Raw genomic sequence first — 12,134 nt, 5'->3', positions numbered from 1 at the left:
TTTTCTTTCACACACTCGCATTGTTTCATCAGTACAACAGGCTGTTTGCTTCCTGTGATAATCAGATCCTCTTCAACAACTGTATCTGATTTCTGCGGGGTTACGTGACAGTTACATAAGGAACAAAAAAGGGAAAAGTCTCATGAGGTGTAAAAATACTGATTCTTTATAGACATCTTTTTAAACTGCAGTTATACAGTATATTTACAGATTTATAAGTGCTATAAACTCTATATATTAGTCGTCTTTATCCTACATAGGATAATACAGCTCATGTTGAATAAACCCTTGCTCAGCTTATGCAAGGAACTTGTTTTCTTTTCCACTGAGAAGAAGACAAAGACGAAGATGAAGACGGAGACGAGGAAGAAGAAGACAAGGTCGAAGTCGAAGAAGAAGACGAAGACAAGGAAGAAGAAGAAGAGGAAGAAGACAAAGACGAAGAAGAAGAAGACAAAGACAAAGACGAAGAAGAAGAAGACATACTTTACAAACATGCTACACACACCAAGGCCTGAAATACACACACACACACACACACACACACACACAGGACATGCATTAATAGAGAGATGTCAGAGTGAGGGGGCTGCACATGGACATGCGCCGCGAGCTATCGGGGGTTTCGGTGCCTTGACAGTGCCCAGTAAGGGAATTGCCACCTCTCCAGCTTCCAGTCCTAATTTCCATGCTTGGCCCCAACCAGGACATGAACCGGCCACCCTCCGGCTCCCAAACCAAGTCCCTGCAGACTACGCTACCGTCTATCCTACAAGTCTTATTTTATACTGGATTATGCCAACTGGAAAGGCACGATGGTCCGTGTCCCAGGGAACGGTCATGTCTATATATATAATCATGCAAAAGTGTGTATAAAGAAATAAGCTGTACAGCACAGTAAACTTGTCATCATGAATGATTGTGTTAACTGCAAACACTGAACGATTACTACTTTTCTGGAAAGATCTTCTGGTCAGTGTCTTCAATCTCACAATATTTAGATTTTTATCTCTCCAAATAATGACTTTATTCTTTAAATATTGTGACTCTTAAATCACAGAATTTTCCCCGCAATATCCTGTTTTATTCACGGGATGATTGTGCTCAGTTCTTATCACCTGAGGGTGCAAATTATTGTTGCAAAAATGGAGGACGATTTGGAGAAGGAGAGCAAAAGAAGAAGAAGACGCAGGGAAAGACAGGTGTTAACTAAAATACACACCTCTTAATATTGTGTACACTTTGCTTTGAGTTGAACAGGTCGTATTTAAAACATTGTGTTGTAGTGTTTTGCGTTGCGGCTGCAGAAACACTTCCCACCTGTGCACAGAACTTGGACTTGGCTACAGCGATGATGAGCTTCACCACGGGGGAGATCTGAGCCTGCAGAGGGGTCACCGTGTGGATCACAGCTGTGAACTGCTGCGAGGGGCTCTTACCTGCACACACACAAACACACACATATTTCAGACACAGTGGTAACACAGATTTGTGCAGATGTAGCTTCTCCATAACGGTAAGCTGGACACAGGTTGCTCCGTGCTGCTCCTGTCATTAATCTTTGCGACAGCATATAAACCCCTGGTCCCCCTGACCGAGCCTCAGTAAACATGTCTAATCCGAGAGTGAACCGTTTGCTTCGAGTGTCTCTCTCAGTGAGCTGTGAATTATGCTGATTTGTTCCTATAAAGGAGTAATTGTATTTTCTACAACCTCCCGATAAAACGGCCTTTTGTAAGTAACTTTTTCTGCATTTTTATGTCTGCAAACGGGACAAAGAGAGAAACTACGAGGCGGAACCAAACTTTAAATTACTACCTTCGATAAATGATCCCAGCGCACGCTACGGTGGCTAAATGGGGTGGAGGAAATTGATTCTCCCTGTGGCAGCCGGTGCCAAAGAAAAGTATCAATATTATAAATCATCGGCTTCAACCGTGAGATTTAAACTCCTGAAAACATTTTTTATTACATAATAAAAGAGTCCATTCGTATCCGCCTGTGTTTTTGAATACAAGATTATACAGTGACATATTTACATGCACACTAAATGTTCATTATCAGTGTGAGATTGATGCTGATTACAACCCAGTCATTGAGTTTAGATGAAAGAGAAAACCCCACATAAAGCATCAAACTGTTACATGCAGAGTTTAGTGCCAACAGGGATCTCATGCAGCGACACCTGCGAGCTAGTTCAGGCAGGCGACTGATTTCACACTTCTCCCCACAGTCACCTGACAAACACCTCCTCCCAATCTGGTGCTCTATTTAAGCTGCAAGATTTCCCGTCTCTCCCTCTGCTCTGTCATCGCCACCGCTGATGATGTACATAATGCCTCTTCCTTCGTCCGCCTCTGTTTTGGCGACGGCATATCAGGGCCACTGTAACCAATAAATAAAAAAACCTAGCCAGAGGAGAAGAGTAATATACCGAGAAAAAACTCAAAGATTCTGAGATTAAAGTCGTAAATTAACCTGAAGAAAATGGCAATCTTTTGAGAAAATAATTGCATATTTATGAGATTATAAAGTCATTAACTTGTGAGAAACTAAAGTAGTAAAATAGTCTTTAAAGAACACTTTTTGAGCCGCGACCCCACAAAATTTGCAAGTTCTCTATTCTAAATTTATGACTTTATAATCTCACAAATTTGCTAGTTATTTGCTAAGAAGTTTGCCATTTGTTTCTGGAAAATTTACCACTTTAATCTGTGAATTTTCAAGCTTTTTCTCTGATATTACTCTTCTCCTCAGGAGAAGATTTTTGTTTTTTACAATGGCCATAATGCGCCGTCATAGTTTTGGCATACACTCTTTAGCTGCTGAATGCTACACTATGCTTACCAGCTAGTTGCTTATGTCTTGATGCTGAAAACAGCTGCCTGCTTCTGCTCCAAACTGTTTTACAGCCCTCAACTTTTACCACTGTTGTGACCAAGTCATCTTTGCTCAAGTCCCAAGTAAGTCTCAAGTCAATTGGTCCAAGTCTCAAGCGAGTCTCAAGTAATTTTTTCTTGGGCAAGTCAAGGCAAGTCCCGAGTCAAGTCACTTTTTTTCCACCCATGATCCAGCACTCTCACCTGTAGTATCCGGTCTTTATAAAGAGAAAACACAAGGTGTTAGTAGCTCGTCTAATAATGATATTATTGGCCAATTTATATAACCTGTTCAAAAAGTATGACAATGAATTGTATCTGTATTATCTCGGCACAGACGCAGCCATGATGATGGTCTGCTCTGAGACCGTATTGAGTAGTAACGAGTACGACTGATGAGGATTCTCTTTGGGGGCTTTGATGTTGCGTGTTGCCATAGCGAGGAGTTCTACTGACATCCAGCCATTCAATCATGACAATCACATACCGGGGAGCTTTTTGAGTCGTCCACTCATGACTCACAGTTTGCGCTGCGTACATACTTGATAGTTAGACAGAAATGTTATATTTAACAGCTAACATTCAAACGTATGAACACACGCAAGTCATCATGCCTCATTTAAACCATTATTAATTAAAAACTATTAATATTTGCAGCTTTAAATGGGAGCACATGTAATATTCACAACAATTAAAGAGGGTTGGGACTGCAGGCAGACGGCATGCCAAGCGTTGGGTGGATATGGGAAAATGGGATTACACATCCTCGTGGATAAGTGGAGCCAGAGTGCTCTTTAGTGTAGCTCTATCCATCTCTCTGACACCGGCCCCCCTGACCAGACATCTCAGGTGGGCTGGGCGGTATTTATGGAAGCACCAGGTCTGCTCTATCGGGGGTGGGTCAGGAAGAAAGACTCAGCCCTTCTGTTTCATCTGCGCTTTGTTGAGCTAAAGGGACTAAAAGACACCAAAGATGTGGGATTGTTGGATTGTAGTATAAGTAAGTGTAGTTTCTTTATCCATATTCAGAAGAAGTAGTCTGTAAATAGCTTCTGAAGACAGTAAATGAAACTGGACTTTGCTGTGTATTTAACCTCCGAGGGGTCGTTCACACCCTGAAAGTGGTTGAGGTCACGTGGTGTCATTAGTCCACCTGGCTGTCATGAAAGAGCTGTTAGAGTCTCATGAGTCAGTGTATGAGTCGTGGATGATGAGGACAGTGTAGGCGGCTCGTACGTGCTGCTGATTTTTTCTGAATATGTGTAAGTATCTCATCACCCTTCACTGTTCTGCATCGGCTGGTGTCATTAAAGAACTTCTGTATTGTCCTGTCCTGGCCCGTTGACCCGTAAAACAAGTAGAAGACGCATAATGACCGGGTGTCGAAGAGGCTGGAATCTAATGTTCCAAAGCAAATGAGACTTAACGTTTTCCGTATCAGTTCACACAAGAAGAGGAGAGATTATATGCGGCACATCAGGAGCTGGAAGTTGAATCTCTATGATTAATGTATGAAACTGCTTCAGCACCTGAGCCCCACCCATTGGTTGGTAATATAAAAATAGAGAATGCAGACAGCAAACTAATTAAAACAGTACAGTCGTTTGGTAATATACAGTAGGACATCATTGTATTAAGTGTGTTTAGCTTATTGAAATTGGTCTAAATAGATCAAAATAAAAGTCTTTTCAGCACCAAGTATGTGACAGAACATGGATGGTGAGAATGTTTCAGGACCATGGAGAGCGATACGCCCCCTGAGACCAGAAGTTTTAAATCTGTCCTTGATTTGAGATGAGCTGTCCTTAATTTACAGCAACATGGTGACTTGGACTCGAGTCCACTCGAGTCACTGTTTTGATGACTTGACAAAAAATAAATGACTTGAGACTCGACTTGAGGCCTGATGACTCGGATGACTTGCGTGTGTTCATAAGTTTGAATGTTAGCTGTTAAATATAAAATGATAGAATTAAATGTTGTCAAGTTTCTGTCTAACTATCAAGTATGTATTTGTCTGTTTGACGTTATAGTCGAGCTGTCAGTATTTCTCTGTTTAAAAGTGATGGGGAGGGAATATTAGATAAATAAGCTTTTTGTTTTTGCTTTGATTACATTTATTTAACTGAATATCAATGATTATAATACAGATACAATTCATGTATGGCTGGCTGTCAGTCAAACTCCTCGCTATGGCAACACGCAACATCAAAGCCCCAAAAGAGAATCCTCATCAGTCGTACTCGTTACTACTCAATACGGTCTCAGAGCAGACCATCATCATGGCTGCGTCTGTGCCAAGATAATACAGATACAATTCATTGTCATACTTTTTGAACAGGTTATATAAATTGGCCAATAATATCATTATTAGACGAGCTACTAACACCTTGTGTTTTCTCTTTATAAAGACCGGATACTACAGGTAAGAGTGCTGGATCATGGGTGGGAAAAAAGTGACTTGACTTGAGACTTACTTTATAGAGTTCACATCTAATGCTGCATTCAGGTGGTCATTCAACAATATTGTAAACAAAAATAAATAGATTTCAGATTGGTTAAAAGGTGGTTCGATGGTCTCTAGACATAAAGCACAAGCTGTGGTTGTTAGGGAGAGAGGTCCAAAATGTAGGTCACAGGTTTCCTTGCTGATTAGGAGCTATTGGGTGCACCTGTGAAGTTCTCCCTCAGCTGACGGCAATCAGCCTGGCTGAGAGGCTTTATCGGGAGGCTGGAGTTTCTAGTCAGTTGGGGTTTTTTCGTCTCCAAAGAATGAAGACCACCAGTTGGCTTTCTGGGTTTTCTGTTTGAGTGAAAATCTGAGTTGAGTGTGTTTAAAGAGGTATTCTTCTTCTGGCCATGTTTCTGTTCCCATTCATTTTGTTTCCCCCTGTCCAAAATCTCCCTCTTCTTCTTTGTTTTGGGTCCAAATATTTAATTTGTCTATCCTTTTCATAGAATCAGTGGGTTGCTCCCTTCTCACTGGATTTTGGACTCCCCTCAAAAACAGTAAAAACAGAATAAAAAAAGAAAACTTTACTGCAATTCACTTGACTCGTGCTTCCAACACGTCTGCCTGGAAGAAACGTTTGGATTGCAACTCTGATCTATTGTAGTAAAGAATGTAGACATATGCATGTTATTAATTATCTAAAAAAAGACCTTAGTGTAAAATGGTACTATTTTTCTCTCCTTGTTTAATGAGTTTAGTCGTGTTGTCTCTACTGAAATCTAAACAAATCTACCAACAAACTTTAAATCTTAAAGACGCTCCTCAGCACAACTTTTCACAAACTAAGTAAGAAGCAACTGGAGCCATCAGATCAGGATCCTCACAGCTCCTGAGGCCTCTCTACATCCGAGCAGTAAGTCAAACTTTTCCAAACTATCAGGCAGAAGTTGCGACTGCTTTGCCATCAGAAGTTATGGGAAGCTGGCAGAGTGAGACCGACGCACACCCGGCATCGACGACAACTTATTCCCCGAGCAGTGGCGGTGGCAGTGGCGGCGGCGGCTCCGGAGACGGCAGCAGCTAAAATAGTGATTTACTGCGGTGACATAAACCAAACTGCCCCATCCTTCCTTCTGTCCCTCTATCCCCCCCGTCCTCTCCTCCCTCTAACCCTCGCGTCCACAATTCCTGGGAGAAAGACAAACATCGATCTGAGTCACAGAGAATCTCTCCAGCCTGCATGCAGATCTACACACACACCTACAGGGACAAATACACACACACACACACACACTTTCTCCCCACTGCCTGCAGCTTTGCTTTGTACATTTATATTTTACATACATCATTGTACATTTAGCTTATTTAATTACAGATTCAGCTGTTAATAATGTACCTATTCGCTATTCTGAACAACCAGCAGCAGCCTCCAGGCCAGCTGTTCGTGGCAGAGACAAGAGCTTCCTTGGAAAACATTTTGGAGAGACTTGTGCAAAAAAAGAATAAACAATTTCAGCTTCATTGTAAAATCTAAGGAGTAAGAATGCAATTTGTTCATGCCAGAGAAAATATAAGTTGTTTTCTTTCATTTTCTTTTTCCAATTTCGTTCAGGTAAAGGTCTTCAAAATCTAAAACTGAATACTGACCACTGAAAGACACCTGCACTCCCACTAACACCCAAAGTCTACCCCGTGTATCCTGCAGCAATTTAGGTGTAAAATAAGAATTATGTTCCAAATTAGTCAGACAGTTCAAGAAATTAGCACCATTAAAAATGAAAACCTAAAAATGGAGTCATGGAAAAGGCATCCATCTTGACTCATATTTCACACACATAACAGAGAATGGACAAAAACATACTGTAAAAACAAATTGTGGGGCCCAACATCCCACATACAGAGGCTACAATCCTCCATGTGGCCGCCCCGGGCTCGAATCCCACCCTCGGCCTTTTGCAGCATCGTCCCCACTCTCTCTTCCCTTGTTTCCGACACTGTCCACTGTCCTCTGTGTGTGTGTGTGTATGTGAAGCAAGGCGGCATGACAGCAGAGCTTCGTTACGGCACTTAGGCGGAACTGCAGTGTAAAAATGGACTCATGATTCAGCCCCGAAGACTATTGAACAATTAGATTCAGTTTCTGTTCTTTAAAGATACAATCTGGAATATTGTATAATAATATATATTCTTAAGCGCCAACCATTGGCGATAAACGGTAATTAAAGGAGCACACTCCCCAATTTAACCAGACGTCGCTCGCTTTGTCGTGGTTGTAACTCCTGATTATCCTGGCTGACGGTCACTTTCCTTTTGCCTTCATCTGAGAGTCGAGTTTGTTTCTTCTTCTTTGGATTTTCACTTATTGTTGAAGTTGTATCTGTAGTCATCCATCTTTTCTTTGTTTGTTCAGCCATAGTAGATTACTGTTAACTCGCAACACTTGCAGAGAGCGGAAAAGCAGCCGCTGAGCTCCGCCTACCCTCTCTGGCAGACCAACCACTGCTGGCTGATGGAAAACGTGTCACTAACTGGGCATTTATTGAAATTAAAATTTTCCAGATTATTACTTTAAAGAAAGAAAAAGGTTCATTAAAAACATGATAGAATAAGGTCATCTTGGTTTTGTTAATGAAGGACCGGACGTCCCGAACCAAAACTAACTCTGGTGTCCTTTTCTACTGACCGCTTCACTGTTTGCTTCAAAGTTCAAGTTTGAGTCCACAATCGTACCATGAAATCTGTAGGATTACTCTCAGCCCACTGTCTGACTCCTAATAGGCGACTTTTATTCATGACTGAATACGATCAGTGAGCGTAAGTTACATAAATCTAATAATATATGTATCATGTCTGTGTGGTAAGATCTGACGAAACTGTGACTGTAAAGATGAATCTTAAAGCAAATTGCAGTAATTGGACACCGGAGGTTTGAAAGTACCTTAATCCCCTCCATGAGCCGTGTGTCACACTGCAACTGCACACTGTGTTGATAAATGGGTCAGATTAACAGCTCACTCTACCTCATTTCTTTCACCTCATGCGGCGTCTTTGCCTCATGTCTCTGACCCCCTCTGGGCTCAGGCATGTGACGACAGCCCCATTTAATCGCTCTTTGGGAGCGAGCAAACCAAATTTATATTTTCTAAATGTTTACGAAGATTTCTGTGTATTGATTTTGACAAGATCAGCACTTACCCAGTATGGCATAGTAAAAAGGGAACTGGGCGGGGTCTGTTGAGTACTGGGGGAGTGCATAGAGACCACCAGGAAGAGAATTCCACAGCAACCGGTTTCTGGACACGAGCGAGTCCACGCGGTCCTGGATGATCTGGACGCAAGACACAGATGAAATACAGTTTAAAATAGAGAGTTAACTGTTTGAAGAGAAAGGCGAGTGATAAAAGAAGTACAAATAAACTTAAGATTAAAAAGTATAAGATAAAAACAGAATGAGGTAAAAGTGACAGATTGTTTGAGATGACACGTAGAAAAACACAGTGTAATTATAAAATATAATTTGGAGTTTTAAAGCCAATATAGTAATTAAATAAACTGGAAAATTGATTATATGAGGGCACACAATGAGGCTAATTCAAGCGAGCACCACCTTCCTCACCACGGCCTCTCATGGCGCTCATATTCAGAAACAAAAACAGCCGTCTGTTTATCTGCAGCCGGTGTTTAGGGAACTCTCTAGAAGGGAACTGACTCCACAAAATAGACGTGAGACACTTGAACTGCTCCACTTGGGGCATCAACTTGCTCCCAACATGAGGAGTCCATTAGGTATTTAGCTAATATCATCCGTCTGGATGGTTGCCAAAGGTCAGGTCAGCTGGCTGAGTGTTGTGAAGTCTTCAGGGGGGGCTTAGAGGAAGACCAGTGACACATTTCTACCTGCTGCTGGGCTTCTGAACACACGTCTTTAGTACTGCAATAATAATGTTGTTTATTGTTGTTATTATACTCAGGTATCATCTTTAATTTTAAAGTTCAATAGCAGAGCTAAAAAACTTTATATGTGAAGCTTCTTTAAGAACTTAACATTAACTTTTGTAAAAGTAGCGCTACAAAGCTAGAAAATAATTCCTTTACAAGCTCAGACTGTACAGAAGAAGCAGACATAGCCACTATGACATCACCCTTGGTCTTTGGATCACAGTTTTAAAGGCTTAAATGTTGCATTTTGGCCGTGGCCATCTTGCTTTTTTTGGAACCAGATGTGACAATAGCTGTGTCCCAATCCAGGGGCTGCGTCCATCAAAGGCTGGATTTGAAGGCCCGTTGCGTCACAGTGGTGTGTCAAAGGCTCCTTCAGATGCGTCCTCCTTTTCCCCGGCCACGAGAGATCCATCAGGCCTTCGTGGGCCAACGTATCCCAAGATTAATTGCGCGCCAATTCAAACGAGATGGCGGACTCTTACGCGGCCGAGGAATACACGTTTTTGGTTTCAACTTCATCGAATAGCCAGAGATACACATGTTAAAACAAGAAAGGGCCCTTAAAACAAATTATCTTTAAACAATAGGTTAAGTTACATGACTTTAGTTATGCGAGCTAGTTAGCCCATGGCCAGCTGTTGTTAGGCGACAGGAGCAACATTTGGATGATGCAAGGGTAAGGGCAGGAACAGCTGGTGACGCAAACAGACCAAACCATCTGATTTCAGTTCGGGCTTAGCGTCTATGCAGGCTACGAATGACTCATCCTCTCTTTGAAGGATGCAGCCCCTGAATTGAGACACAGCTCATATTTAGATGAGAGGAAGGATACCCAAGAGGTCATGTTCAATAACTGAATTAGCTGAGGTGGCAGACAGCTAGCGGCACCCACCTGGCACTCAAAGTGGCCAGGACCTTAATTATGCATAAATTTAAGTCTTATAAATTTAACTGGTGAGTTATACAATAACCTATCCCTGTGCAGTTGTCATAACCAGGGTGCAAACATGTTTACTTCTTAGGGTTGGGCATTCTAACATGGGAGCTAAGGGACTCACCTTTGGAGCCAGCCTCAAGTGGCCATTTGGAGAACTGCAGTTTTTGGCAGTTCTACACTGGCTTCATTTTTCAGCCCTGGAAGTTGCAGCTTGAATACAAGTAATTTTTAAAGAAGTAAAGTAAATAAGTGAGATATCCTCTCGGAAGCATCAGCTAAGAAAACTTTTTACGATGTTCCATAGGGCGTGGATGTGAATGTATTTGTTTTATTTTGAGGACTTGTTGGTAGTTTTAGAAAAACTCAAAGTGAAATTGGCTCTTTAACTGTTTTATATATTATATCACTGACTTATAATTACTGGTGTTTCAATGTAATGTATTTTATTTTATTTTATTTTTTTTGTCAAGTAGAAAGTACAAGATCTCTCCCTGAATTTTAATTGTAATTTAATTATTTAATTTACTTAATTTACGTACGCACACAATTCTTATGTCATGGCAGGAACGAAAGACTGATCACGACAAAAAAACAAAGCGAGTGACAGAAACAAAATACATCTTTATTCCATTTTTGAGGGATGAAAGGAGGAGACCGCCACGGGCAGAGGGACGATCATGTAGCTCAACAGACGCTGAATGAAAAGCTTTTCTGGGATCGGGCAGGAAAATGTCTCTCGTTCAGAAAGCTTGCAGCCTTTAGACGTGTTTCCCTGTTTCCTTCCTCTTGTTTAACTCCTTTGTTTTTTTTTTTACACTTGTCACCATTTCAGGCGATGAATTCAGGTCCCCATCTGATGAACCCCTCGGGTGTGATGGCTTTATTTACTCGCTGCTAAAGAAGTGTTTTTACACCACACGAGCTTCATCAAGTCAGCACGAGATAAGCTTATTCATGAGTGTGTGAATACTAATGTTAGACCTACACTTTCACAGCTCATCACATACATATTCATCATTAAGCTTCTGACAGCTGAGACTGAACTTTTCTGGTGGTTTTTTTTAAATTAATACGAAGAGAAATAAAATGGTGAAATTACTTATTCTTCAAAGGTGTAGACGTGTTTGATGACCTTCAGCAAACAATAAGTTCAGCCTAAATAAAATATTTATACACTTTCAACTCCACTTTGAAGTACCAACCTCAAGCTTTGCTCTCTTTGGCGGCACCTATGGCGACGAGTGGTATTGCAGGTGCACTTTTGGACCACGCACTTAAGTCCAACCCAAATCTCCACCCTAATTATGCCCGAGCATCAGAATCTCATGGACTTAACTGACATCAGGTGTGCAGTGTGTGAGGGTGGGAGTCCATGAGGGCTTGACTTTGTATGCCAAGGAAAAATGGGACGCACCATGGTGAAAATATTACCCCGAAAAAAGCCTGTATATGTTTGTTTGTTATGGACACGACAGCGTCAATGACATCTACAAAGATTCTAGACTTGTTGGTCTTGCCGGTCTGTCTACGGGACGGTTTGTATGGAAGAAGAGGAAGAAGCGATACTTGCACAAACAGGACTCTATGGCCAGGCATTAATGGAGGGATGTCAGAGTGAGGGGGCTGCACATGGACATGCGAACCTAGCGGTGGGGGATTCGGTGCCTTGCTCAAGGACACCTCGACGGAGCCCGGGAAAGGAGCTGGCACCTCAACAGCTACCAGCCCCAATTCCACGCTTGGTCCATGGAATTGGGCTGGTAGCTTTCCTACTCTGTAAGTGTGTTAACATAAAAGTATAAGGAATCTTGGGGGCGGCTGTGGCTCAGTGGTACAGTCGGTCGTCCTTCAATCGGAAGGTTGGTGGTTCGATCCCCAGCTCCCTTAGTCTACACGTCAAAGTGTCCTTGGGCAAGACACTGAA

General features: G+C 41.9%; 1 protein-coding gene across 1 annotated transcript in view; it reads right to left on the bottom strand.

Moving 5' to 3' along the window:
* The window catches only part of LOC138612408 (exostosin-1), a 260,576-nt gene that overhangs the window by 36,407 nt on the left and 212,035 nt on the right, over positions 1-12,134 (bottom strand). The window contains exons 6-7 of the mRNA XM_069685629.1: positions 8,527-8,659; positions 1,321-1,439 (exon numbers count right to left, since the gene is read on the bottom strand). Of these exons, the coding sequence (XP_069541730.1) occupies positions 1,321-1,439; positions 8,527-8,659 (252 nt within the window). The remainder of the gene's footprint in view (positions 1-1,320; positions 1,440-8,526; positions 8,660-12,134) is intronic.

This window comes from Semicossyphus pulcher, unplaced genomic scaffold (genome assembly GCF_022749685.1).
Source record: "Semicossyphus pulcher isolate SPU_LCO1_2020_fin unplaced genomic scaffold, fSemPul1.0.p SCAF_11, whole genome shotgun sequence".
NCBI classification, from domain to species: Eukaryota; Metazoa; Chordata; class Actinopteri; order Labriformes; family Labridae; genus Semicossyphus; species Semicossyphus pulcher.
This window is presented reverse-complemented; position numbering and strand designations above follow the sequence as displayed.